Raw genomic sequence first — 22,776 nt, 5'->3', positions numbered from 1 at the left:
CTACTCCAACTAGACTTGACAGGAGACTAACTAGGGTATTGATCTTGATAAGCAGCTTCCCCTCTTCTCTTTTTTTATCGTTATTGCGGTTGTGAAATTACATGGTCTGCAACAATGGCCGCCAGCACTGACACCGTCCGAGTTCTGATTGCTGGAGCAGGTATAGGAGGTCTTGCAACTGCGATTTCTCTGTCGCGCGTAACTGCAATTCCTAACCTTGATATCCAGCTTTATGAACAGGCTCCAGAGCTGTTGGAAATCGGAGCCAGTATTGCGCTTAGTCCCAATGTACGACATCCCCGTCCCAAACGTCACACCGTCTAATGAATTGCGGTATAGGGCATGCGTACTCTAGAGAAACTCGATGTACTTAATGCACTCAGCGATGAAGTCGGCTTTAGAGGGCCGAGTGGGATTCCCCAGATCTTTCGGTTCGTGCACTTCCACCTTTAACCTTATAGTGCGATATGCTGATTGCCTGCGAAGACACTGGAAAACAAACCAGGTCGTTTCGGTAGATACGCACAAAGATGTCCCTGATCCTCGTCACCACACGACTCGTTTTCATCGTGGACATCTGCATGCTGCCCTGCTGGAGCATGTCCCGCGGGAGTCTATTCACCTGGGCAAGAAGCTCCTGCGCGCGGAGGTGCATGAACAGGGTGTATCGCTATATTTCGAAGATGGGACTACTGCGCATGGAGATATACTGATTGGAGCTGATGGGTTGAAATCGGTTCGTCTCCATATTGATATTGATGGGAAAGCCAGGGCAAATGCTGATTAGAGTGAAGAAAGTCCGACAGTCATTCATACCAGACTATAAACTCCGATTTACAGGGAAAGTCTTTATGAGATCGACCTTTGATGCGTCCTTGGTGGCTGAGAAGATCCCTAATTTACCGGACGATTCATTGCATTGGGTGAGTTCCAGTTAAATCTCAGTAACTGAATACTTGGGAGATACACTGACGTTGGTTTAGTGGGGACCGGAGGATAACTTCTTCGCATCTCGTCTTGGTACATATATCCTATTCAATATGCTTGACAGACACTGACGCTCCCCAGGAAAGGGCCAATACACGACCGTCGGCGCATACAGCGATCCTCGACCCGCAGAGGAAATCGAAAGTAGCATCGCCTGGGGTCAGAAAGGAGACGTCAAATTCCTACGAGAAAGATACAAAGTATTCTTTGCCAAAATCATATCTCCGGTGACGCAGCCTGCTAACAACAACAGAACTGGAACCCCCTAATCAAAGCCCTAACCGAAGCAACGCCGTATACAAACCTGTACCCGAATTTCGCCGGGGACGCAATCCCAACTTGGGTCTTTGGATCTAGAGTTACACTCGTTGGAGACGCGGCACATGCCCATGGGGGTGCGTTTGCGGCTGGTGGATCGTTGGCACTGGATGATGCGCTTGCTTTAGGCCTTGCTTTTAGGCATGTATTTGGGTCTCGTTCGCAGGGATCTTTGGATATTGGGAGTATTGGGAAGGCGTTGGATTTATATGCTAGAACAAGACAACCGCATACAGACAGGCTACTGAAGATTGTGCATGGTCAGCTGAATAACAGCCAGGGTACCAAGCCGGCCACCGCGGGGGAAGAGAATGAGAGGTTGATATCGCGGTTGAGGAATAGGACGGATACAGAGTGGTTGTCTGAGCATGATGTTGAGGCTGCGTTTGGGGAGGTGGTCAAGCAGTTGGAGACAAAGAGTAGACTTTAGAAGGGTATAGAGTGATAGATATGAGATGGCATTTGTTTGCTATCTCAACAGCTAAAGATATCCTTCAGCAATAAACGAGTCATAACTATTATAGCTTTGGAGGCCCCTGCTGTATAACCACTGCCTCTGAGTCCGACTCTTCCCTGGCAACCTGTTCCTCCATAGTTGCCTTCTTCTCATCCCTCCGAAGCTTAACCTGGATAAAAGCAACATTGAGTAGATAAAGTACACTGAGTACAGTCGCCTACGCAAGCAAGTTAGCATCAAACCAAAATTATACGAGGATAACGTACCCAAATAAACCCACCCCTAAACCCGGGTGCCTTCGAAACAGGCCACGCAATCAGAGGCACAACCAGTCCACAAATCTCAGAGATGGTATTATAACTGGCCAGCGCAATAGCCCTTACCTCGAGATCATTTGCCAAACCCTCTGCTGTCCACGATATCAGAACCGGAATGGTACCATACGACCATCCAACAGAGATATATGCAAAGAACTTGAGTCCGTCTGGGATATTCCAGATCGCAAGTACGAGATTCGCGAATATGCAAAGTACCCCCGATAGAACGATTGGTTCGATTCTTGATCCCCGCAGGTCAGAGTAGAAACTCATGATCAGTGCTCCGGCTGCTGCAGTGCCGTGGGTTATTGTTGACATGTCGTTGACGAGCGAGATGGAGTATTTCTCTGGCTGAGAGCTGAGCCAGAGGATGAACGGGGTTGCTTCAGAGTATGTTTGTTGGCAGAAGACGACGAGCAGGAGGACGAATGCGTATGCGCGCCAGGAACCGAGGACGCGCTTGAATAGGGTCTTGCTTAGCCCGGTTGATGGTTTGAAGCCTTCTTCTGCCAGACGCTTCCTGGCGAGTGCTTTCTCGTCTTCGGAGAGGAAGCGGGATTTTGTGCGGTCTGGCATGTCGGGGAATATGAAGAAGCCACTAGTGAAGTTAGTGGATGTAATTCATGGAGAGATGGTAGCGTACAGGAATGCAACTGGGATAGTGATGACAGTGCAAATGATGAATAGCCAGCGCCAGCCTTGCAGGCCGTGGTTGTTGTTGAGGTTTGTATACGCGGCTGCTTGGAGGACGCCGGCGATCATCTGGCCGAGGGGGTTTGCAATCCAGAAGAGAGCGTTGCGGCGGCCTAGCTCTTTCTTTCTGTACCAACTAGTAAGAGTCAGTATCCCAGTCAGTAGTATCAGCAAATGGTCAGAGGCATACGAGTTTACGACGTGAACAAGTCCAACATAGCAGGACGTCGCGCTCAATCCGACGAAGAACCGCATCACGACTAGTTGTTCATAGGTTTTGACAAAGGCAGTTCCAAGGGTAAACAAGCCCCAGAAGATTTCGGCGAAAGGAAGATAGTATTGAGCACTGTCGCTGTAAGTATGTTCCAACTTGTGTCAAGAGGTGCATACGGATATTTGATTAGGACCAGGTTGCTGGGGATTTGGAATACAACATATCCAACCTCGTCTGGCTATAGTTAGCTTGGTCTTATACACTGTATTATTATTAACGTACAGGCTGCGTTGATATAATTCAGCCTGTCCCCGCCCAGATCGAGGTCTTCCTTCATTCCCGATACATATGCATTCGCTGGTGATGTTAGCAACATACGCAACCCTCGGGAATAACGTACTCAGTGCTGAGACATCAAGATATTTAACGAAGAAGGATAGACAGGCATAAGGCAGCACAAGCAGGTCCAACTTCCGGACAAGGCTTCGCTCCTCGCGACTCATCCCAGCAGGGAACCATCGCGTCGCCTCTTCAAGCCGTGCTATAAAGCCTGTCATTGTGATTGTTATTGAAATCTCTCAGAGTACGGAGAGAAGTAGACACTATTTATTATATTTGTCGTGTATATTTGCTGTTCGGTGAAGCAACATAATCTTAGACTGGATGGCATCATATACTACTCCAATTCTGCAGACACGACTGACTCAGGTATTATCCTTCCATGAAGCTTAGCTGGGCTTACACAAGCTTATCTGCGCCTCATATTAGGGCGCATGGTATCATCTACTCCAACTGATTCCTCATTTTGATGCATATTCACACCACTGATATTAGTCTAAGACGGTTCAAAACAGGGCCAGCACGCTTGATCCACTCCTGACCAGCTTAAACCAAAGTAGTATCTTGTGAGATCTGAGTGGTTGTGTTTACATGTACTCGAGGAGACAATTTGATTATATTGCTCTTTATTATTCGTATAGTAGGCAGACCAGGCTGAGATAAGCCAGTCTCGTATCTGAAGTGGATTTGGCCAATTTGGCCCCATCAGCTAGTCAAGCTTCAACTTCCTCCACATCTCCCACTCAACGTCTAATATGGACGACCAGCCAGATCTCGTCTTTATTAACGCGTCAAACCCAGCTCGCTTTCAGGATAAGGATGTCCGTCGCACCGTCCGCCGCCGTGCCATGCGCGACATCGGCAAAGCGCGTCGTAAGCCCAAAAATCCTCCTGCGGTGACCTTCGTCTGGCAGCCAGTAGACCCTCCTGTGCCTTGTTTAGACTCGTATCCCCGTCCGTGGCCTGGAGGTATAGACTCTGACCCACGGGCCCGTGAGTTGATTCATTTCAGTACGTATCTATTCCCCATTTAGTCTAATGTACATTGATCTAATCGGCCAGTGCACGCCGACGCCGAGTACAATTACCGACCATTCCGAAAAGTCTGGTTTACAATGGCCCTGACTGATCGAAGTGCTTTCATCCTGTGTAAAGCGAATGCAGCCATGTTCCTTCAGAAAGCCCGACTACGAGATGGAGACTTCCGCTACGAGCACTGTGCAGAGACTCTGAGTTATTATGGCCAGTGCGTTAAAGAGGTCACGCATCGTCTCTCGGACCCGGTTGATTGTGTTAGTGAGGGTATTTTCACTACAATCTTAGGGTTGATATGCCATGATGTATGTACTTTTCTTTTCTATCTTTTCTGGTTGGCTAACATGGATGCAGTTGTATGTTGGGACTCTGGACCGTTGGGCGTACCATATCCGGGGACTGGCTCGCATAGTCAGTATGCGAGGTGGAATCACCGACTTGGATACTAATTTGAAGCTATTTGCGTGCTGGTTTGATGTTGTTGGATCGGTTGCGCGGGATTTACCACCGCAGATGCCCCCGGCTTCAATGAATCTGGACAGTTTAGAGACGAGTGCAAATGAGATACCAGCATGCGGTGAAAGGTTCAACAACCTGCTTGACGATATCAGAAACTTGAAGTCGTCGGAAGACACGGATATGTCCTGTCTTGTTAGAATACTCGAGAGAATGGCTGCAGTTGCGGCCTTCGTTAATGAGCATTCCTCACGAGAACCGGGATTCTGGAAGAGTGAGGACGATATGCGTCCTATCCAGTTTATCGGGCCTATTACTCATGCGTTGCTTTCAATGCCTAGAGCTGATACATTTAACTTGAATGGCTTTCAGGCCACTCGCGAGATGGCGCGGCTTGCGATGCTTATACTCCTTGCTGGCGTCAAAGCAAGGTATGGCTTGAGTGCGCCTGAGATGGATTATCTGCAATCAAAGCTTTCCACGCTGGTTTCCGTCGTTGCGAAGAGCAAAATGACTCAGCTATTTCCGGTACTGCGGCTTTGGTGTCTCGTCGTTGCTGCTTTACTGTCAAATGGCCCCGCGAGAAGGACGTATGTTCAGGAGATCTCTTCACAGATCACGAGAATGAATATCCCAGATGGAACAGACGTAATTACGACTGCACGGGACGTGATATGGATTGAGGATATTGCAAGTGAGAAAGCTGTATCATCTCTCATATTCGATATCGACATGGTCTACGCCGACAATCAAAGCTGCACAACACCAACTTCATGATACAACAAACTTCAACCCCCCGTAATCCCTCCACTAACAGAAATAACCTGCCCGGTAATCCAGCGACTCTTCTCCGAGACAAGAAGCAGCACCGCATCCGCAATATCACCCGTTGTGCCAACTCTCCCCTCCGCCCTCGTCATCGGCACCAAAAGCCCATTCACCTTCTCGGCCTGCTCCTTCGGCAAAGCTTCCGTGTCCACTGGCCCAGGTGAGACAGTATTGACAGTTATACCATGGCTGCGACCCACCTCCATTGCCATCGAGTATGTCAGCGCATCCTGCGCGGCTTTTGCGGCGCCGTATATGGCAATCGGCGCCATGCCTAGCCGTGATGCCTCGGAGCCTATGTTTATCACCCGGCTGCCGCGAGGCATATGGGGGATTGCAGCTTGGAGTAGGAATATGGGTGCATAGACGATTGGGGCGAATACGGCGTCGATGGAGTTGCGTGTTGCTTGGAGGGTTCCGTGGGGAGCGCCGCCTGCTGCGTTGTTGACTGAATCAGATGACGGGTAAATCAGTATAATATATCAGGTTTCAATAAGTCTAGAGTAACGAACCGATAATATCAATATGGTCGACCTGGAATCCTTCAAGAGTTTGGTGGACCAGTTTAGTTGCCCCCTCGATGGTGGACACATCTGCTTGGACGACAATAGCATTTCCCCCGCATTGACATATTGCTTCTGCAGCACCGGCTGCTCGTGTTTTGCTGGTATCAGAAACATGATTGATAACGACAAGTGCCCCGTTTCGAGCCAGAGTGGTAGCAATGCAGGCACCGATGCCGGTCTCTTTGCCAGAGCCGGTGACAATGGCAACTTTGCCGCTGAGATCGAGAGTGTCGGGCGCCATTGAAGCAGAAAGAAGTGATTATAGAAAGAAAGATAAATACAGTACGTCAACTCCTGGCCTATTTATGTACAAATATGTTCCCTCCGAATTCTACTCTGATACTCCTCGCGGGTCCAAAAGATGCCCTTTACCGCATTGGGGCAGTGGTGCTCTTTAGCTGCATCAGCTCCACCATAAGCTCAGCCAATTGTATTCGTCGGCCTTGTTGGTTAAATGTCTCGTGTTGGGCCTAAACTGAAAACATAGGATTGGAAAGCCGTGACTCAAGGTTGTCCTTATAGACGGGGCTGGATTATCTCCCACCACCGACGGGTCGGCCTTTTCATTTTGTGTGCAGGCAATGGAGGACTCAATCTCTGGACTTTGGCCCGTGGAAGACCTCGACAAATAGCGGATACATCGGGCCAGTAGCTGATTAGAAGAAGCTTGACAATTCGATTGCGCTGTCTGAAAGCTACATTGAGGGTTTCCAGCAGCGAAGTAGCCAGAGAACGGTCTTTGACCTGTACGACAAGAAAGCATCGATCCATGCGTTCGGTGATTCGCAACAGATTATACTGAGGGGGATTCTCGGCGACTAGAATGGCCAGATCCTCTCGTACTGACATACGTTGGGTCTGCTCTGCGAGGCAATGGACGATATCTTGCGTTGTTAGCGGCTCTTCGTATTCAGGCCAAAAAGCCCAAACTGTCGGCTGGGCGTGATGTCTGAGGAACCGAGTCGCCTCAAACGCAAATGATTCAGCTCGCCCGGCCGCACGCCAGCCCTCCGGCTCGACTACCAAAGTATCCGGCCCCCTGTGCTCGGCCCATTCTTTGAACGCTGCCATTAGAGGCGTAACGTCTGCCGGGATGGGAGCCCATAATTGGCTGCGGCCGGCATACGACTGTGCCTTATGAAATATATCTTCAGCGGTTCTCCGAGTCCTTAGCGCTTGCGTAGCAGCTGTCGGGCAATGCATATCACATGAAACGACGTTGATTTCAAGATGTTTATCGGTCAGCATGCCCGATGTATCAGCAGTAATTGCCGGCGTCGAGATGGGGGATTGATAAGGTCTACCACACTATGTTAGCATTCAATATAAAACTGTCAATAGATTGATGGATACACACTCGTAAGGGACTGCGGTTACGTTCGTACAGGGCATCTGGTAGGCCCGCACTCGACAAAGAAGGCATTTAGCATATGCCGCCGCCGCGGCTGCTGCATACTCTTGCCACAACTTATGCTTGTGGCAATCTGAATAGTCGCATATTCCTCTAATAACAAGACAGGGCATGACGTTCAGTATCCCTGCCGCTTCCATCTCAAAACACAATATATTGTGCGCCTTCGCTAGCCGATCTCGGAAAAGCGCGTTCTTCACTACGCGGTTTCCAGACGCAATGAGGCCATAGTGAATATACGGGGATTCATGATTTCTGACACGCCGCTGAACCTGTTGAGGCCCACCATTCTCCCGGTCAGGCCCAAATAAGACATCCTTCTCTCTCCCTGGAAAGCGATAGCTGTGGTCCCTTTGCGCCACGGTCGCTAAATAGGCCTCGAGGGGGTTATCGGCGAAATCTGGGTCGGATCGCAGGCCGTTGATTGCGCTCAGTAATACTCGCGGAGGCCTCTGAAGTGTTCCAGTATGAATGAAGCAACCGTTGGCCATCTCCTTCCCAAGGTCGTATTGGATAACGCCAGGCCGTGCTTCATTTGGGAGGCCTACCACCACGTCTCCAAGGCGAATGTCCTCCTTACTCGGCACGCCCCCAGCAATCCCAACTAGTAAAGCGAACTCCACCGCAGGGAAACTGATGTACAGCTGAGTTGCTACGCTAGCTGCAGCGTTGGTGCCGTATTCGGCCGCGGGTAGGCAGGTCGCAACGATGTTATGTGCGCCTATTGTGCCCAGTGTATAATCGTTGGTGTCCCGCCTTGAGACTGCTAGTTGTGGGTGGACAGAGTCTAGCAGGTAGCGGACTGCCCGCAGTTCTTTGTCAAGGGCGCATATTATTGCGACGGTATAGTCGTTCACGGTGAAAGCTTCTCGCAAAGTCATCTTCGATAGTCTGGTTTGATTGATTTCAAGTCAGTCGGGTTCCGTTACACTGGGCCAAAATTAAAACGACACCTAAAGGCTTACCAGTAGTCCACTCATTCCACGCTCGTCATAGCCGGTCGGTACAGCCTATGCGCAAGGCTGTTTATTCATAGCTGGTTCGGTCGGAGGTGATGAGATGAGACGAGGCTGCAAGTCAACAGCCCCGCGCGCTTTGCTGCAACTTAAGCGCCGACAACAACTCATCTCCGCGTCACTTAATTTATCTCACACCAGTCTGACCTTCTTCCCTTGTTTCTCGATGTTAGCCCAGACGGCACAAATAAAAGATTCACGATGTCGCTTCCAACAAAACGGAAATCGAGCTTCACCCAGATGGGTCGGCCGTCCAAAGCCCCCAGGTCCTCGTCAACACCAATCGAGCCAAGCGAACCCCACGAACCTCTACTTATCCACCGTACTATGTGCAACTTAAAGAAGAGTCACTATGATCATCCCCGTCTCGCAGATTACCATGACGCCCCTCGCCTTTTCCTTGGGGATAGCCGTGCGAGCAACCTGCGAGGAGAGGATTCAATGGAAGATACAGAGAAATACATGGAGGAACACAAAGATGCCGGCTTCATATGGATCAAGAACTACAGCTGTAATGCTTATCATGATTTTATTGGAGACATGTTTATACCTCTGCGCCCACCGCGCCACCCGATGAATGAGAACATCGCGCGCCATTTCTTCGTGCTCGAAGCTCACGGTGATGAGGCTCAGCCTGACTCGGAGGAAATTGTTATTGTTGCTGAAGATCTTCAGGATAAGATGGAGGACCTGATAAAGATTCCGACCCAAAGTATTTCCACCTCGAGTGATACAGGGGAAACGAAAACAGCAATTGATCGCTTATACGTCCATCTGCGCCAGCACCATAACCCTGCGGGTGAAATTGACGATCAGTTGGAATGTCTGCTGTCAGTCGTGGAGACGGTATTCGCGAATGACTACGAGGAGGCCGACGGGTCCTTTTCGCGGGGTACCGTAACCAAAGGACATCTCGCTAAGCTGTTTAGACCAAATGAGATAATTGTGACGAGCAGGGGAGGTCATCCTCGCGCATATCTGCTGAATGACTGGCCAGGTTGGTTTGGTAACGTCCTGAGTCTTCCTTGCGTGACCTGGTCCTTCGATGGTCAATTCTTTCAAGAGGTTGAACGAATTGACCTCAAGTGGACGTTCGGAGATGAGGAAGAGGTGCCTATAACCGACCTCGCCGTACATCCACTTCGTTTTGACAAGGCTACGGAGGCACGCTTGATCAAGCGAGGGCAAAGATTTTGGCAATGCCGGGAGAGTCGATTCATATCCTATGCTCCTTCCTCGCCAACTATCGCTATTGCAACGGTACACATAATGATATTTTCTGGCTATTGGTCTATATATGCTGACAACCAACCGCTAGTCTCATACTCGTTACATGCTAGATGCGAAAACCTACGACCATGTACATATCGGGGCAATCGATAAATCCAGCCGGGTATACCTCTCGAAAGGCGAACATGATCGGGGCCACCCTCCTAATGAGATATTCCAACTTCTCCTTCCACCTACTATCCCAGGATTCGGCTTTCACGACAAGAAATGGATATCAGTGTCGGTAGAGGATATTCGGGAAATACAATGGAATGAGGAAGCGTTCAATCATCTGGTACTGAAGAGTACCAAAAAGGAATTGATCAAAGCACTTGTAGCCAAGCACACAGCTGCCAATGACCCAAATGATGTGATAGAAGGCAAAGGAAATGGGCTAATTCTCCTTCTCCATGGCGGTCCTGGTACAGGAAAAACACTTACCGCTGAATCAGTGGCAGAGCTAACCTGCAAGCCACTGTACCGAGTCACTTGCGGGGATATCGGCACAAATGCTGAGGAGGTAGAGCGGTATCTTGAATCGGTTCTGTACCTGGGAACGATATGGAAATGTGTAGTTCTTCTAGACGAGGCTGACGTGTTTCTTGAGGAACGCACGCAGCAGGACCTCAAGCGAAATGCTCTGGTCTCTGTGTTTCTTCGCGTGTTAGAGTATTACTCCGGCATCCTAGTCCTCACTTCTAATCGAATTGGGACCTTCGACGAAGGGTTCAAGTCTCGAGTCCAGTTAACCTTACATTACCCAACACTCGACGAAAGCAGTCGCCGGCTCATATGGTTAAACTTCATCACAAGGCTGCGTCAAATCAATCCGAATGCAAAGCTAGACCAGATTCTAGAAAATATTGATGGACTTGCCGAATTCAGGCTGAATGGTCGCGAAATTCGAAACAGCATAAGGACCTCCATGTTGCTGGCAGACTTTCGCGGAGAATTGCTTCAGTATAGCCACCTCCAAGATGTCATTGGTATATCAAACGAGTTCGAGCAGTATTTGCAGGATACCCATGGTCACAGCGCCTCTGAGAATGCCAAATCGTTGGGAATCCGCAGAGACTAGTATCAAGGCTGCTTGGCTCCATCATCTACCATGTTTCGGCCCTCCGGATGCATCTTTCTGTTCAGTATATTTGTGTTGTGTCGCGTCTTTAGTTCCTGTGAACACTGCTTGCATTATGGCTGAAATCTCTCTTCACCAGTTCACCTTCCTCGCCGTCATCTCTCTCGCTGTAACCCTCATCCGCATGATCTGCTTTTAATACAAGACAGTGCCGGCAAAGACACTCGAAAAATTCATCCCATGACCTTGTGGGACTGGGGCACAGGGCACATTCTAGAGGCGGATTGACGGCAACAGTATTCCTTTTCATCTCCTCACTTCGTAGCCTGTATTCCGATGTGTTTATCCCTCATATGCTCCTCAAGTCTGTCCCTTGTGAAGAGTGTCTGGACCGCGTCCACCTCACAGTCTGGACAACTATGGTATTGAGTTGGGTAGTGCTGATACTCGACGTGTCTTCTTGATGATGCTTTATTTTTCATCCACGGGCGTTCCGGACAAAGAACGCATTTATACACTCTGTCCTTCCCTTGCGCTCCTTGGCTGCCCCCCGCTTGTGTCGGCCATCTAGTGTTCCCAAATGAGTGTTTTAGAGTCTCCTTCCCCTCTTCGGTGTCCGGCGAAGGATGCATGAGTGCACGATACCACGGGGATATGGCATCTTCATGGCCTGTCCTTTCACTAGGAGTTATGGACAAGCACGTGGCGAATCATCTCATTCTTCCGTTTGAACCCCTTCCCCCAAGGACCACGTGGACAGCCATCAATTGGGCAGAAGTGAGGTCTATCTTGCAAGTGGACATTCGCATGTGAACTAAGCCTATCAGGATTTGTTTCTTTTTCTATGTTCATGTCAGGTTTTGGTGCTTACTTTAGTAGATACTGCGTTTGGAAGGGCGCTGCTGGACATCCAGGATGTGAGCATTTGAATGTACCTGTCGGAGCAGTTGCCACGTTTCCTTGTGACGAAGGCGTGAAGCTTCCAGGGTCTTGAAGCGCCGGTAGCGTAAATTGATTGCTATTGAATTTGGGATGCTTGTTTGGTGGGTTTGGCTGTTCCCGCATAGGTGGAAGCTGTGGGCGTTCATTAAAAGGCCTGTCCGAACTTCGACCCGTGGACAAACAAACAGCCGGTTTCTTCAGATGGTCCAGACGCGGTATGGCGCGCCGTTCAGCTTCTTTCTGGAGGCAGTGGTATTTCCGGGGTCGCTCGGACTCAGGCCCCTGGGTGCAATCTTCTGATATCGTTCGCTTGGCTAGGATGGAAGGCGCTGGTGTCAGGGATGGAGCTCGATACCCGTTCGTGAGCGTGCTTGGCCGCGATCTCTGGAGGTCACGGTTGGGGTCTCGCATAGAGGACAGTTTGTTCCCTGTTGCCATATCGAGTTGCTGACATTCAGTAAAATGAGATCAAGGACCACTTTGGGGAAACTGTTCGCGGCGTCGGGCATGATGTTGGCAAGAAACAACCTAGGATCCTGAGCCTCGCCAGAGTGGCAGTGCCCAGGTTTGAGGCACAGTCGGGCGTTCCCTGGTAGCTGCTACATCATTGGGTATCTCAAGCTGGTTTGACACTGCATCAGCAGTGTCAGGGCCAATTAAATCAGGAGTATAAATTACAGGTACGCACTTCGTGTCCCTCTTCCACGCAGTTGCCTGTCAAGGCGGGAAGGTCCACGTGGTGTATGTAGTGGAAGGAAGACTAAGGCGTGGTCATAAGAGGTCCTTACTAGACACGCCTTGAAATCCCAATGCATAGGTCAATTGAGGAAATATCTAGCATAAAATACAACGAAGCATCAGCCGATATCAGGTCCCAGATTACGGCTTCAAGCGGATCTCTTTAACACCGGTGGTCTTCTCAATATCATCGAGAATGTCGTGGATATGGGAAAAGCACCCAATATTCCCATGTTTAGGGCCACCACAGCACATTCCGACCACTTCGCCGGTCATGGTATAAACGAGAGCACCGCAGTCTCCTCGCATGGAAAATACTTCCTTGCTGTCATTCGAAACAACAGTGTGTTCCCAGGTTATTTGGTCTTCCCAGTTTCCATCGACGTAGGTCCTTGCAATCCTTGCCTTTGCGAGCCCATTGTATCTGCCTGTCGTGTCTCCAGTCTGGCGCCCGAACTTGTGCAGGATCCACGAGCTGTCCAGGTTTCTTCCGCGAGCAAGGGGTTCCATTTTCTCGACATGTCGAAGCTTGGAGAGCTCGGCGAACTGTCCTGTTAGCCAAACAGCCAACTCAAATCTGTTGCTGACTTACCTTATTTTTTCCCAGGGAGCGCCCTAAGAATGGCCTGATAAGAGCCCAGTCTCTCACAGTAGGAAGCATTGTTGGATTTGGGCTTATGGTGGATGACACCTGTCGAGACCCTGATGCCGCAAACACTGTGCCCAGTCTGTGTCCACCTTGATCAAGGTATCCCTGCATATACTCCTTGTCCGCATTGTATGCCCGAACGAATTTTTTGTGCCTTTTCCACATGTCCATTTCCGGGCCATTCACATATTCGCCCTGCCCCATTGCACGACTAACTTTCTGGTACTCAACTGCGTTTTCTACGCTTGAAACCACATTGTCCAGATCGGAGATTCCGTCCTGGATGTCACGTTGGGTTGGAGAGTCTATGATTAGGAGTCGAGAGGCGTTCTTGTCGGTGATGCGTACGCCGTGGCGGTTCCAGTCCGAGAAGACTTGGACATCCTTCTCGCTATAACGCTCAAGGTCTTTGTCGTTTGGTATGGTGCAATGGTAGCAGGTGAGGGCGAACTCTTCCCATTCTCCTGTTGATGGGTTCTTGAGTTCAATAAAGCTCCCAAGCGTACCCTGGTCCTGTAAACCATTCAGCCCAATGCTAGACCCGACATTGACCTCAGATGTACAATCTTCTGGAAGTAGGTCTTTTGTGAAACGTTTGTCCTGATCAACTGGCGATATATCCCTCCGGATGATCACACCAACGGTTTGCAGGTTGAAGTCCATCAAAATATCCACGATCTCATCGCGAACTTCACTCCAGTCGCGACGACTTTCCGGGACAACCGCTACCAATATGTGCGGCATGCACGAGTCACGACTCTCTTCATTTCCCATCCGGTGGCAGCCCACGGACATCATGTCTCCAAGCCCTACTCTCGCAAGGATCGTGCCGCAGACATCCCCCCAGATCGGATAGATATCGTCGCTTGTTTTGCATGGGAAAATGTATGGTCTTGTATCGAAGCGCTCATCAAGCAATCCCACTGCCACCTCCCCCATACCGCGGCTGTCTAGGTATCTCCAGGCCTTGCGCGCAAAGTCCGCCCAGCCCCTGTCGGTAGGGTTCTCTCTGTGGACTGTAAGGAGCATAGTGGGAAGTGGACTTGCCCGTCTGCTGTCCGGCACTCGCTTAACGAAGGAGAGATCGCTGACGGCGATATTGCTCTGTTCGGCCATGGTCAGGATTGCATCGCGGTGCTCGTCTTGGACATGGAGGGGGCCGTACAGATGATGGTCTCTTGGTATGTCCAGGATGTAACATGGTGCCTCGCAAAGATTTGGTCCACCGGCACGGAAGTCTTCTTCGACGAAGCCATCTATGCAGGCTTTGTCGACTGAGGATCTGTTTGTTCTCTTGTGGCGGAATGCTCCGGCCATGGTCGGGCTGAGAACTGGAGACGCGTAGCTGGCCTCGCAGGGTGAGGGATAAACTATCGCAGACTGCATATTGACAGGAGGCTCTCCAATATGCTGTTTAGATAGTGAACGGTGGACTGTTTCCCTCACAGCAGGTATATCCAGCTTTGGGGACAGGTTGATATGTGAAAGGAGAGGAAGGAGAGAGGCAGCCTTTATATAACCCTCTCATATTATCGCCACCACTCATTCATGGTATATGGAAACTCTGCATTCCACTGTACAGTTAAGCTTTTGTTGAAGCTTACTCGGTGTCACGGTTCAGTGACAGGCACATTAAACCCTACTTCACATGATTGGACAGTCCTCGGTCATGCCCTGTCTGGCCACCATAATATTCTAAATTAAGACCTAGTCTGAGTGAACCAATACTGGAATGACTGCCAGGCACCGAAGTCTATAGTTGTATACAAAGCGGATGGCAAGTTGAACCGACCGGAGGTGCGCATGGAAGGTTTAGACGAATTGCCAGAATAGGTTAATATACGAATATAAACTAACTTGTAATGGCAATATACACTTCACCCCGATAACTATAAAGCCATCACGGCCTCATCTTCATCTCTTCATCTCTTCATCGCAAAGCAATCAGTCAACAATCATAATTAACTCTACAATGTCTTCCCCAATCGATCTCCGCAACCCCGGCCGTCCAATCCACATCGGCGTGGTCCTCCTTAACTCGTACATCTCTACTCCGATACTGTGCAATACTGTCCACTACTAACATCACAGGGTCACCGAACAGCTCGACATCGCCCCCGTCGGCTTCTTCTCCGGAATCAGCGCAAGTTTCCTCAAGGATGTCCCTCCAAACATGTTTCCGGACGAACTCAAAGCCCAAGCCCTAGACTTTGTCTTCCACTGGGTCACCGAGACCGGCGATGCCCCTGCTGCTTTGACTGGGAATATGAATGTCGTTCCAACTGTACCTAATCCTTCCCAACATGCTTCATTAGGCCTGGTATTAATAAAGTACAGGACTCCTTCACATCCTGCCCCCAGCTAGACATCGTCCTTCTCGGCGCGACAAAAATAAATTACCACGCCAGCGAAACCGAAAAGGCCTTCCTGCGCAAGATCCACGAGTCCTGCGCCGCCTTCCTCTGCGTCTGCGGTGGGTTTGACCCCGTCCTTTCTGCTGGTCTGCTGGAGGGTAAAACTGCTACTGCGCCGCGCTTCCTCCTCCCTAGTCTCCGGGAGTCGGCGCCTGGCACGAACTGGGTGGAGAGGCGGTATGTGGTTGATGGGAAGATCTGGACTACGGGGGTTCTCCTGAATGGGCTGGATATGGTGGTTGCATTTGCGAAGAGTGTTTGGGGAGGAAAAGATGGGGACGATGGGAATGGCAAGGGCGGGCTTGTGGATGTTATGGCATCTGGCGGGGGTTGGCCGCAGAGGGATGTCGAGTATCGCGATGACAATGCTCCGCCTCTTTTTAAGGTCTAATATTGGTGTCGATTCGTATAATATTAGTCAATCAAGGCTTTTATCCGTATGTTCTAGATAATATCACGCACCCGCCCAATAAACTCCTCCACATCATCAAGAAACGCCTCCGGCATCTCCAACGCAGCAAAATGCCCACCCTGCGTATGTCTGCTGAATAGCGCCAGGTTCGGATAAATCTCCCTCGCCCATGATTCCGGTAGCATCGCCATGTCATACGGATACTGCGAATACCCCAGCGGTTTCTCCTTCGATATCGGATGCCGTTTCCCGGCTAGGATGTTCTTCACCAGCGCGGCGTGGTAGAGCCCGCGCGGGAATGTCGATGTGAACCAGTAGAAACTGGCCATGCCTAGGATTGTGTCGAGGGGGAGCGGATGGCGCGGGTCTGTCCATTCGAGGTGTTTTTCGCCGATCCTGATGTTGTTAGTTCAACGGTAATATCAAAGGCAGGGGATGGTACGCACCAGGCTAGTAAAGCGAGCGGGTTAGAGGACACGACGAGTCCGATTGTTGACGGTCTGGTTCCGTGTTCAAGGGCGTATGCGAAGCCCGTCTCTTGCCAGCGCTCTGATCGTTCGAGATGCGCTGCTTCTTCGGGCGTTATATCGTGGGTTTCCGGCGCTGGGGGTGTTTCGTCGGTGTTGAGAACCAGCATGTTTACTATACCCGTTAGCTGTTATTTGCAATGTTAGGTGTGAGATACATACCGTGAAGCGCTTTGCATTCCTTGTACTCCACGCTCATCATCCGTGCAAGCATACTGCCCAGGTCTCCTCCCTGCGCGATATACCCATCAAATCCCAGGTCAAGCATCAGCTGGTTCATGATCCGAGCTGCACGGTCGAGGGTCATCTCAAGATCCTCGCTGGCACCACCAGATAATCCATAATCTGGTAATGAAGGTACAATAACATGGTACGGCAACATCTCGGGTGTATACTTCTCAACCAGCAGCCGCATCATAGGAAGGAATTCCATGAATGAGCCTGGGTATCCATGCAGGAAGAGAACAGGGACAGCATCATCTCGTTTCGAGAACAATGCAGCGAAGTGAATACGCACATCGCCTGCCTCGTGGTCGTGGATGGTTATTTTGAAATTGGGGACGCTGTTGATTTGTGCTTCGTGTGCGCACCAGTCGAATTTGTTCAGCCAGGTTTCCTTTGCGTGGGACAGCCACTCGCGTGAGACTCCGAATCGGCCATCGGTTTGTTGGTTCCACCATGTTGATGGGCCGATCTTGGAGAGTTTTAGCAGGTCGTGGAATTCAGCGAGGTCTTTGTCTGGGACGTAGAGTGTGAATGGCTCTGGTTTGATGGTAGTGGTGGCAGGGATGGTGTTAAAGTTTGCCATTGTGGATGAACTGCAAAATAAAAATTAAAGAGCCAAAAATGAGTCACTTAAGTGAGTGTTGAATTGCTGTATGGATCATACCAGGTGAAGTTATATATTTAGGGTTCAGCCAGCACATCTGACTCATGACGACCACAGGACACTGCTGGAATCTTACAGAGCACTCTCGAATATTCTCAAATATTCTAGAAAATAATGTATTTTATTTCAGGTATACCAGCTAACACGATACAGCTGTCTAACAGAAATGAATACCGCTGTTCTCGCCAACAAGCCAGAATGAGAGAGATGAACTATACGCAATCGAGTTAGACCATCGCAGGCATCCACATGGAGCTTCACGTCAGCTCGTCTTACACTCTTGCAACCAACGCAATGGACGTCGACCCGAAGTTTATCTGTCCTCGCCCTCGGAACCCAAGAGCCTGCAGTAACTGCCGGTCTCGCAAGATACGATGTTTCCCTGGAAAGGACCAGAACGAAAAAGCTTGTCGACGGTATGCCTTTAAACACCATATGTAGGCAACCATTAACAAGTTAGATGCACAAAATTTGGCTATACATGTAGCTATACCAATAGTTCTCGATCTCGTCCTCAGTAAGTTGCTATCAATTCCTGTTAGGGCTTTGCTGAATACAAAAGACCAGGGATCTCTTCGCAGTCGTTGAATGGGAGTCCGCAGCATGACGGCGATATCATCTCTGGTCTTTTTCGAGATCGACCCCCGCTATCTGGAGGAGTAGATCAAGTGATGGATCTTCATCGCCGTGTATTCCAGGAGCAATCACACCAAGAGAGTCCACCAGATCCTATCTCTATACCAACCCCTGAGTCTGTCGGTCCATCTCAAGCCAAGGAAGATACGAGCATCAATATGCGAGAAGCAGACAAACTGCTCTCCCTTTTTAGAAAACGCAGTTCATACTTCCCGTTCATATATATACCAGATTCAACATCAGCTGCAGCAATGGCTGTCCACCAGCCCTTTTTATTACTAGCTATTCTGACAGTCTCGTCCTCTCGCACCCCACGCCTTCAGCAGCAAACAGACGAGCGATTCCGTCGGGTTATGAGCGAGCGAGTTATCGTTCATGGAGAGAAAGGCCTCGACTATGTTCAGGGATTACTGGTGTACATCGCTTGGTAAGAATCCGCAAAATCCAGCTCTTGTCAGGTCTGATCTATATAGGTATCCCCTTTACCTCAGACCTCTGCGCAACCAGACCCTGCAGTACCTCCAGATAGTATCAACTATGATATCGGATCTTGGTCTCGACCTAAGCCTCGAAGAAGAGAGCGAGGGCCGAAATGCCTCTCTCGGGTGTCATACCCTTTGTACTCTGTGAGACTCTGCATACTTTGTATAAATGGTCTCTTGCTAACCATTCTAGCATGTTCTCTATCGGGCGACGGTCTTACAATGTGCGCACGAGAATGGGAGCCTACCTCCAGGCTTCTTCAAAGCTTGATAGAAATGACCTTGCTATGCAGCATCTGCGTATCCAAGACCTTTCTGGACGCGTTGCTCGTTACAAGGCGAGTGTGCGAGAAACGACAAAGACGGCTTCTGGTTCTACCGACGAGGAACCAAGCATATCCCTAGAGGAAGTCTGTGAAAAGATGGTCTTGTTCACACATGAACTGGAGGATCTCTACTATGGTTTCCCGGCCGAGACTCGCAGCAGTAGTATGTTCTTCTCCGGCAGTACTTGATATATCTAACCGAATACAGTCTCAATCCGCCTAACGCGACAATTCATCAAAGTAACCATATCATCATTGCCATCATTCACTTTGAATCAAACACCATCAATAACTGATCCAGCCACAACCGACCTCACCCACGCAACCTCCCACTTCACCGAAATCCAGTCCTTCCTCGAACTCTTCCTCTCCATCCCACCAGATGAATACACTCACTTCTCCATCCGCGAATGGTCCCAGCTCATCATAATCATATCTCTAACATCAGAGCTCTGCTTCTTCCAAGTCCCGTTTCTCCATATCCAGGAGCTTATCCAGAGAACTACATGGGTGGAATTCCAAACACAGACACGCGCCAAGATGCTGATATACCTCGAAAGCCTCACGCACCGCATGGGTACCCTCTCTGTGTCCTCATCGTCTACTTACCCGGATTCTTTTTATATGTTCGCGTCTGTCCTAGGGATTCTCGTTCGTACCTATACGCCTGCAGCAACTTGTCCGCTAAATACTCCTTCCGGTACGGAGATACAGAACGGGGACCCGGGTATGAGTTCTAGCCGCTGCCCAGTATTGAACGGGAGTATCCAGGAGACGGACTTTTGGCGGGCGCTGGAGCGGAATGCTCCTGTGAGTGGTTCTTATGAGAATACGGGTAATGGAGAAGGGAATGTGCCTGGAGGTCTTGACTTAAGCGACCTGGTTAACCACCCCCAGGACTGGCCGAGTGTTTTTGAAGAGTGGGTTGTTGATCTTAATAATTTGCCCGAGTAGTGGTCATTATTGTGGTTTCTTGTGCCAAAATAGTGTTGGATAGAAGCTTAGGTAGCCTTACATGGTCATATGATAAGAAACAAGCCTATATATGCAAAGCAAGACAAATCAAGCTAGCACCGTAAACCGGCTTTCGTGGTTTCAAATGGTTGGCCAGAGCATGCGGGGGGGTGGCAAGACGAGCAGGGGTTCTTTGACTGTTTCGTTCTTCATTCGGCCACTCTTCTGAAGAGCAATTAGATCCCGACTGTCAGCCCGAGCCACGATCAGGCTCTAGCCATCAGGCCAGTGCCTTAATCAGGAGTAGGATCCCAATAACCGGGGACTTCTTTGTTCTTTATCAATAGACTTGGTGGGGAGGCTGTGTAACGGTCTATTTTGAAGTCTGCATTTCACCCAGCGGCCTATACTTAGTGGTATGTTGGAGGCAAACTTGCACAGCCTACACAAGGCTTTTGCTAAGCAGAACATCCAGGAGACGGAATGGAAGGGTTCGTTAGATCGTAATAGGACGAGGGCCGGGCCGGAAAGTCAGGGTTCGACTCTACAAGGCTAGATGGGGCCGTGCAGAGGGATATTAATAGAGCCTTAGACCGATGGCCCCAGCCTTACCAGCTTATCTTCTGCAGGGAAAAGAAGAAAGCGCAATATCATGGGGTCCAAATACTGGCGAATCATGGTGTCTGTGGGCGAGAAATGGTATGCAGCCTCTGGAAGAGTTTCCTGAAACCTGCTATTTCTGTTCTCCATTTGGACTTTCCAGGTTCTGCGGGGCTGTGCTTATGCGGGATACAGCCTTTTCTATACTGTAAAGCCTGGTCCGCTCATGAGGATGCTGCCATATCAAGGTATAGTAATGAGAGATAATAAAGAACCCAGATCATGCTGTTATATCGTCAGATATGTGTATTTCCAATTGAATAACCGAGTATATATTCCATCATCCCCCGGTGTCGACTTGGGACTAGCAATATCATAAACCACAACCGGCCGTATGAGTACACCTGGATTGACACCCGAGCAGCGTCAAGCGCTCCTTGAAGGCCCTGCCAGCCCCCCACCACCAGGGCAGGTCTCTAATCTCGATGATCCCCCGAATTCGTATCTGCAGTGGCGCGCTCTGTTCGTAACGCTGTGGACGGTGGCTAGTGCATGCGTTTTCATTCGCATATACGCAAAGGCGTTTGTGGTTCGGCGCTTTCGAATGTCTGACTGTACGTGTTTGTTTTCCGCTACTAAGGAAATGCTGACGGTCCAGATACTATGGTCTTTGCTTGGGTTAGTCGTCGAGATCCTGCGTGCTGCACTGCTAACTTGATAGGCGCTTTGTATGGGATACTCTGCATTAGTGATACTGTCCGGCAACGCCTCCTCTGGTGTAGACCAGTGGAATCTCCGGCTAAAGGATTTCATCTTGTTGCTTAAAGTAGTCCATATCAATTGTCTTAGTCTTGTCGCATGTTAACTTTGGCAGTACTACCAGATCGGCCTGGTGCTATTCGGGGTTTGCTCCTTCTTCATCAAACTCTCCATCCTCCTGCAGCTCATCGAAGTCTTCGGAATGGCACAGAGGGACTATTTCTTCTGGAGCTGTCACTGCCTGATCTGGATCAACTTCATATACTACTTCATCGGCACCTTCATTACTATCTTCGGCTGCAGACCCATTGCAAAAGCCTGGGATCCCTTCATCACGCACGGTTCATGCATCGATCGGTTCGCCCTTGTTGTCACTTCATCGGCCCTCAATGCCATATCTGATATCTTGATGTTTGTTCTTCCCCAGGGCCGCATATGGAGCTTGCGCGTTCCCATTGGGAAGAGGGTTTCTATCTCGGCGGCCTTCTCGTTTGGTTTGATGTGCGTATCCCACCCTCTATATCGCCAAAGTCTAACCCATCTAGGGCCTGTGTCTCTGGCGTAGTAAAACTCGCCTACGCTGTGATCATGAGCAAAACACCCAACAACACCTCCTACTACGTTAACCTAGTCGGTTTGTGGACGATACCTGAGATGGCCGGGGGAATGATCGCCGGATGCCTCCCCTCCGTCCCAAAAGTCATCCAGGGAGTCTTGCGGAGTCCCCTCGTATTGAAATGGCACAGCTCATTTCGCAATCTGATCCCTTCGTATTCGCGGGGTCAAATAAGCGCTGCAGCACATTCCCATGGCAATGAGCCGATGCAGAGAGTTATCAGGAATTCTTTCTCGGGGGTTGATCGGTTTCCGTTGTCTTCGTTTAAGAGTCCGATGGGGACTGCTGCTTCGACGACTCATTCTGTGGATTCGACAGCTGGTTCGACGGTTTAGAAATGAGAACGGGTGATTGCCGCTCACTACACCCTCACTTCGTATCCTCAACTATAAATAGACCAGTTTCAATCCCTCTTGCTGTACTCCGGAGTATGTTCGGACATACTTTAGCCTCGGGGCCGGCCTCGGGAGAGACTCGCAACTATCCACCTGCCTGCCACCGGGTCGGGCACCTCCTGGACTGGCAGCAGCTGCAGCTAACAGAAGGGCAACTGAACCTGCAGCAGGTCCATCGCGCTTGCCTTTAGTAGGGAACTGGTGGCGATGGACTTGTGGGAAAGCGCGATGGGCCGAATCGACCCGCATAGATCCGCACTTTCCTCACAGGGATGCACGGATTTCCTACCACTAGTTAGTACAATGTAGTATATCCATAGGACTCACAAGGCTCCAACAGTACTCAACTAGTTGTAGGTGCGGCACAGACGGTCGTTGTATCACCAATATCGAATCATGCAGCGCCGTAGACACCTTGCTGACGGGTTCGTTGATATTCTGACAGGGCTGATC

At 49.9% G+C, this 22,776-nt stretch overlaps 15 protein-coding genes across 15 annotated transcripts; 7 read left to right on the top strand and 8 right to left on the bottom strand.

The window, feature by feature from the left end:
• Window positions 1-114: 114 nt before the first annotated feature.
• ASPVEDRAFT_89065 (uncharacterized protein) lies at window positions 115-1,735 on the top strand (the record flags this gene model as incomplete). Its single annotated transcript, XM_040818497.1, has 7 exons — window positions 115-288; window positions 340-431; window positions 487-736; window positions 795-923; window positions 984-1,020; window positions 1,069-1,187; window positions 1,241-1,735. The coding sequence occupies 7 exons, from the start codon at window positions 115-117 to the stop codon at window positions 1,733-1,735; spliced, it is 1,296 nt and encodes a 431-aa protein (XP_040673593.1).
• An 88-nt stretch (window positions 1,736-1,823) lies between these two features.
• ASPVEDRAFT_57082 (uncharacterized protein) lies at window positions 1,824-3,543 on the bottom strand (the record flags this gene model as incomplete). The annotated part of the gene is made up of 7 exons (XM_040815294.1): window positions 1,824-1,979; window positions 2,029-2,677; window positions 2,723-2,908; window positions 2,963-3,118; window positions 3,163-3,220; window positions 3,269-3,343; window positions 3,387-3,543. The coding sequence occupies 7 exons, from the start codon at window positions 3,541-3,543 to the stop codon at window positions 1,824-1,826; spliced, it is 1,437 nt and encodes a 478-aa protein (XP_040673592.1).
• Window positions 3,544-4,062: 519 nt separating this feature from the next.
• Window positions 4,063-5,772, top strand: ASPVEDRAFT_47036 (uncharacterized protein). Its single transcript, XM_040813686.1, has 3 exons — window positions 4,063-4,336; window positions 4,388-4,665; window positions 4,715-5,772. Exons 1-3 carry the CDS (start codon window positions 4,081-4,083, stop codon window positions 5,591-5,593), a joined length of 1,413 nt encoding a protein of 470 aa, XP_040673591.1. The 5' UTR covers window positions 4,063-4,080; the 3' UTR covers window positions 5,594-5,772.
• Window positions 5,605-6,451, bottom strand: ASPVEDRAFT_143009 (SDR family NAD(P)-dependent oxidoreductase; the record flags this gene model as incomplete). The annotated part of the gene is made up of 2 exons (XM_040807886.1): window positions 5,605-6,092; window positions 6,157-6,451. 2 exons carry the CDS (start codon window positions 6,449-6,451, stop codon window positions 5,605-5,607), a joined length of 783 nt encoding a protein of 260 aa, XP_040673590.1.
• Window positions 6,452-6,726: 275 nt separating this feature from the next.
• ASPVEDRAFT_89061 (uncharacterized protein) lies at window positions 6,727-8,502 on the bottom strand (the record flags this gene model as incomplete). The annotated part of the gene is made up of 2 exons (XM_040818496.1): window positions 6,727-7,510; window positions 7,568-8,502. The coding sequence occupies 2 exons, from the start codon at window positions 8,500-8,502 to the stop codon at window positions 6,727-6,729; spliced, it is 1,719 nt and encodes a 572-aa protein (XP_040673589.1).
• A 227-nt stretch (window positions 8,503-8,729) lies between these two features.
• On the top strand, window positions 8,730-10,451 carry ASPVEDRAFT_375445 (uncharacterized protein). The gene has a single exon (XM_040811506.1). It carries the CDS (start codon window positions 8,839-8,841, stop codon window positions 10,018-10,020), a length of 1,182 nt encoding a protein of 393 aa, XP_040673588.1. The 5' UTR covers window positions 8,730-8,838; the 3' UTR covers window positions 10,021-10,451.
• Window positions 9,971-10,984, top strand: ASPVEDRAFT_143021 (uncharacterized protein; the record flags this gene model as incomplete). The annotated part of the gene is made up of 1 exon (XM_040807887.1): window positions 9,971-10,984. One exon carries the CDS (start codon window positions 9,971-9,973, stop codon window positions 10,982-10,984), a length of 1,014 nt encoding a protein of 337 aa, XP_040673587.1.
• A 44-nt stretch (window positions 10,985-11,028) lies between these two features.
• Window positions 11,029-11,454, bottom strand: ASPVEDRAFT_375570 (putative C2H2 zinc finger domain protein). Its single transcript, XM_040811511.1, has one exon. The coding sequence runs from the start codon at window positions 11,292-11,294 to the stop codon at window positions 11,073-11,075; it is 222 nt and encodes a 73-aa protein (XP_040673586.1). The 5' UTR covers window positions 11,295-11,454; the 3' UTR covers window positions 11,029-11,072.
• ASPVEDRAFT_375489 (uncharacterized protein) lies at window positions 11,142-11,734 on the bottom strand. The gene has a single exon (XM_040811508.1). The coding sequence runs from the start codon at window positions 11,614-11,616 to the stop codon at window positions 11,299-11,301; it is 318 nt and encodes a 105-aa protein (XP_040673585.1). The 5' UTR covers window positions 11,617-11,734; the 3' UTR covers window positions 11,142-11,298.
• ASPVEDRAFT_375465 (uncharacterized protein) lies at window positions 11,425-12,617 on the bottom strand. Its single transcript, XM_040811507.1, has 2 exons — window positions 11,856-12,617; window positions 11,425-11,798 (listed from the first exon to the last, which is right to left on the bottom strand). The coding sequence occupies exons 1-2, from the start codon at window positions 12,362-12,364 to the stop codon at window positions 11,666-11,668; spliced, it is 642 nt and encodes a 213-aa protein (XP_040673584.1). The 5' UTR covers window positions 12,365-12,617; the 3' UTR covers window positions 11,425-11,665.
• Window positions 12,618-12,805: 188 nt separating this feature from the next.
• On the bottom strand, window positions 12,806-14,630 carry ASPVEDRAFT_89059 (uncharacterized protein; the record flags this gene model as incomplete). The annotated part of the gene is made up of 2 exons (XM_040818495.1): window positions 12,806-13,210; window positions 13,257-14,630. The coding sequence occupies 2 exons, from the start codon at window positions 14,628-14,630 to the stop codon at window positions 12,806-12,808; spliced, it is 1,779 nt and encodes a 592-aa protein (XP_040673583.1).
• A 561-nt stretch (window positions 14,631-15,191) lies between these two features.
• On the top strand, window positions 15,192-16,118 carry ASPVEDRAFT_202894 (uncharacterized protein; the record flags this gene model as incomplete). The annotated part of the gene is made up of 3 exons (XM_040809388.1): window positions 15,192-15,353; window positions 15,405-15,597; window positions 15,651-16,118. Exons 1-3 carry the CDS (start codon window positions 15,286-15,288, stop codon window positions 16,116-16,118), a joined length of 729 nt encoding a protein of 242 aa, XP_040673582.1. The 5' UTR covers window positions 15,192-15,285.
• Window positions 16,119-16,171: 53 nt separating this feature from the next.
• ASPVEDRAFT_34002 (epoxide hydrolase family protein) lies at window positions 16,172-17,474 on the bottom strand (the record flags this gene model as incomplete). The annotated part of the gene is made up of 3 exons (XM_040810811.1): window positions 16,172-16,535; window positions 16,586-16,781; window positions 16,829-17,474. The coding sequence occupies 3 exons, from the start codon at window positions 17,472-17,474 to the stop codon at window positions 16,172-16,174; spliced, it is 1,206 nt and encodes a 401-aa protein (XP_040673581.1).
• A 322-nt stretch (window positions 17,475-17,796) lies between these two features.
• Window positions 17,797-19,996, top strand: ASPVEDRAFT_155585 (Zn(II)2Cys6 transcription factor domain-containing protein). Its single transcript, XM_040808475.1, has 6 exons — window positions 17,797-17,971; window positions 18,016-18,072; window positions 18,118-18,618; window positions 18,665-18,817; window positions 18,867-19,162; window positions 19,208-19,996. The coding sequence occupies exons 1-6, from the start codon at window positions 17,805-17,807 to the stop codon at window positions 19,951-19,953; spliced, it is 1,920 nt and encodes a 639-aa protein (XP_040673580.1). The 5' UTR covers window positions 17,797-17,804; the 3' UTR covers window positions 19,954-19,996.
• An 833-nt stretch (window positions 19,997-20,829) lies between these two features.
• On the top strand, window positions 20,830-22,564 carry ASPVEDRAFT_202889 (uncharacterized protein). The gene is made up of 5 exons (XM_040809387.1): window positions 20,830-21,167; window positions 21,212-21,231; window positions 21,275-21,379; window positions 21,428-21,813; window positions 21,858-22,564. Exons 1-5 carry the CDS (start codon window positions 20,948-20,950, stop codon window positions 22,261-22,263), a joined length of 1,137 nt encoding a protein of 378 aa, XP_040673579.1. The 5' UTR covers window positions 20,830-20,947; the 3' UTR covers window positions 22,264-22,564.
• Window positions 22,565-22,776: the final 212 nt, after the last annotated feature.

Source organism: Aspergillus versicolor, assembly GCF_001890125.1.
Source record: "Aspergillus versicolor CBS 583.65 unplaced genomic scaffold ASPVEscaffold_14, whole genome shotgun sequence".
Classification (NCBI taxonomy): domain Eukaryota; kingdom Fungi; phylum Ascomycota; class Eurotiomycetes; order Eurotiales; family Aspergillaceae; genus Aspergillus; species Aspergillus versicolor.
The sequence above is the reverse complement of the archived record's forward strand: the minus strand, read 5'-3'. Positions and strand labels throughout refer to the sequence as shown.

Excerpts from the sequence above, each read along its gene's own strand:
- ASPVEDRAFT_47036 (XM_040813686.1), top strand. The coding sequence starts at position 4,081 with ATGGACGACCAGCCAGATCTCGTCTTTATTAACGCGTCAAACCCAGCT. Across the intron at positions 4,337-4,387 it reads CCGTGAGTTGATTCATTTCA|TGCACGCCGACGCCGAGTAC; the intron begins GTACGTATCTAT and ends CTAATCGGCCAG. Across the intron at positions 4,666-4,714 it reads TAGGGTTGATATGCCATGAT|TTGTATGTTGGGACTCTGGA; the intron begins GTATGTACTTTT and ends ACATGGATGCAG.
- ASPVEDRAFT_375445 (XM_040811506.1), top strand. The coding sequence starts at position 8,839 with ATGTCGCTTCCAACAAAACGGAAATCGAGCTTCACCCAGATGGGTCGG.
- ASPVEDRAFT_375570 (XM_040811511.1), bottom strand. The coding sequence starts at position 11,294 with ATGAAAAGGAATACTGTTGCCGTCAATCCGCCTCTAGAATGTGCCCTG.
- ASPVEDRAFT_375489 (XM_040811508.1), bottom strand. The coding sequence starts at position 11,616 with ATGCATCCTTCGCCGGACACCGAAGAGGGGAAGGAGACTCTAAAACAC.
- ASPVEDRAFT_375465 (XM_040811507.1), bottom strand. The coding sequence starts at position 12,364 with ATGGCAACAGGGAACAAACTGTCCTCTATGCGAGACCCCAACCGTGAC. Across the intron at positions 11,799-11,855 it reads CAAACGCAGTATCTACTAAA|TTCACATGCGAATGTCCACT; the intron begins GTAAGCACCAAA and ends TGATAGGCTTAG.
- ASPVEDRAFT_155585 (XM_040808475.1), top strand. The coding sequence starts at position 17,805 with ATGGAGCTTCACGTCAGCTCGTCTTACACTCTTGCAACCAACGCAATG. Across the intron at positions 18,073-18,117 it reads AGTTCTCGATCTCGTCCTCA|ACCAGGGATCTCTTCGCAGT; the intron begins GTAAGTTGCTAT and ends TGAATACAAAAG. Across the intron at positions 19,163-19,207 it reads GGCCGAGACTCGCAGCAGTA|TCTCAATCCGCCTAACGCGA; the intron begins GTATGTTCTTCT and ends AACCGAATACAG.
- ASPVEDRAFT_202889 (XM_040809387.1), top strand. The coding sequence starts at position 20,948 with ATGAGTACACCTGGATTGACACCCGAGCAGCGTCAAGCGCTCCTTGAA. Across the intron at positions 21,232-21,274 it reads ATACTATGGTCTTTGCTTGG|GCGCTTTGTATGGGATACTC; the intron begins GTTAGTCGTCGA and ends CTAACTTGATAG. Across the intron at positions 21,380-21,427 it reads ATTTCATCTTGTTGCTTAAA|TACTACCAGATCGGCCTGGT; the intron begins GTAGTCCATATC and ends TAACTTTGGCAG.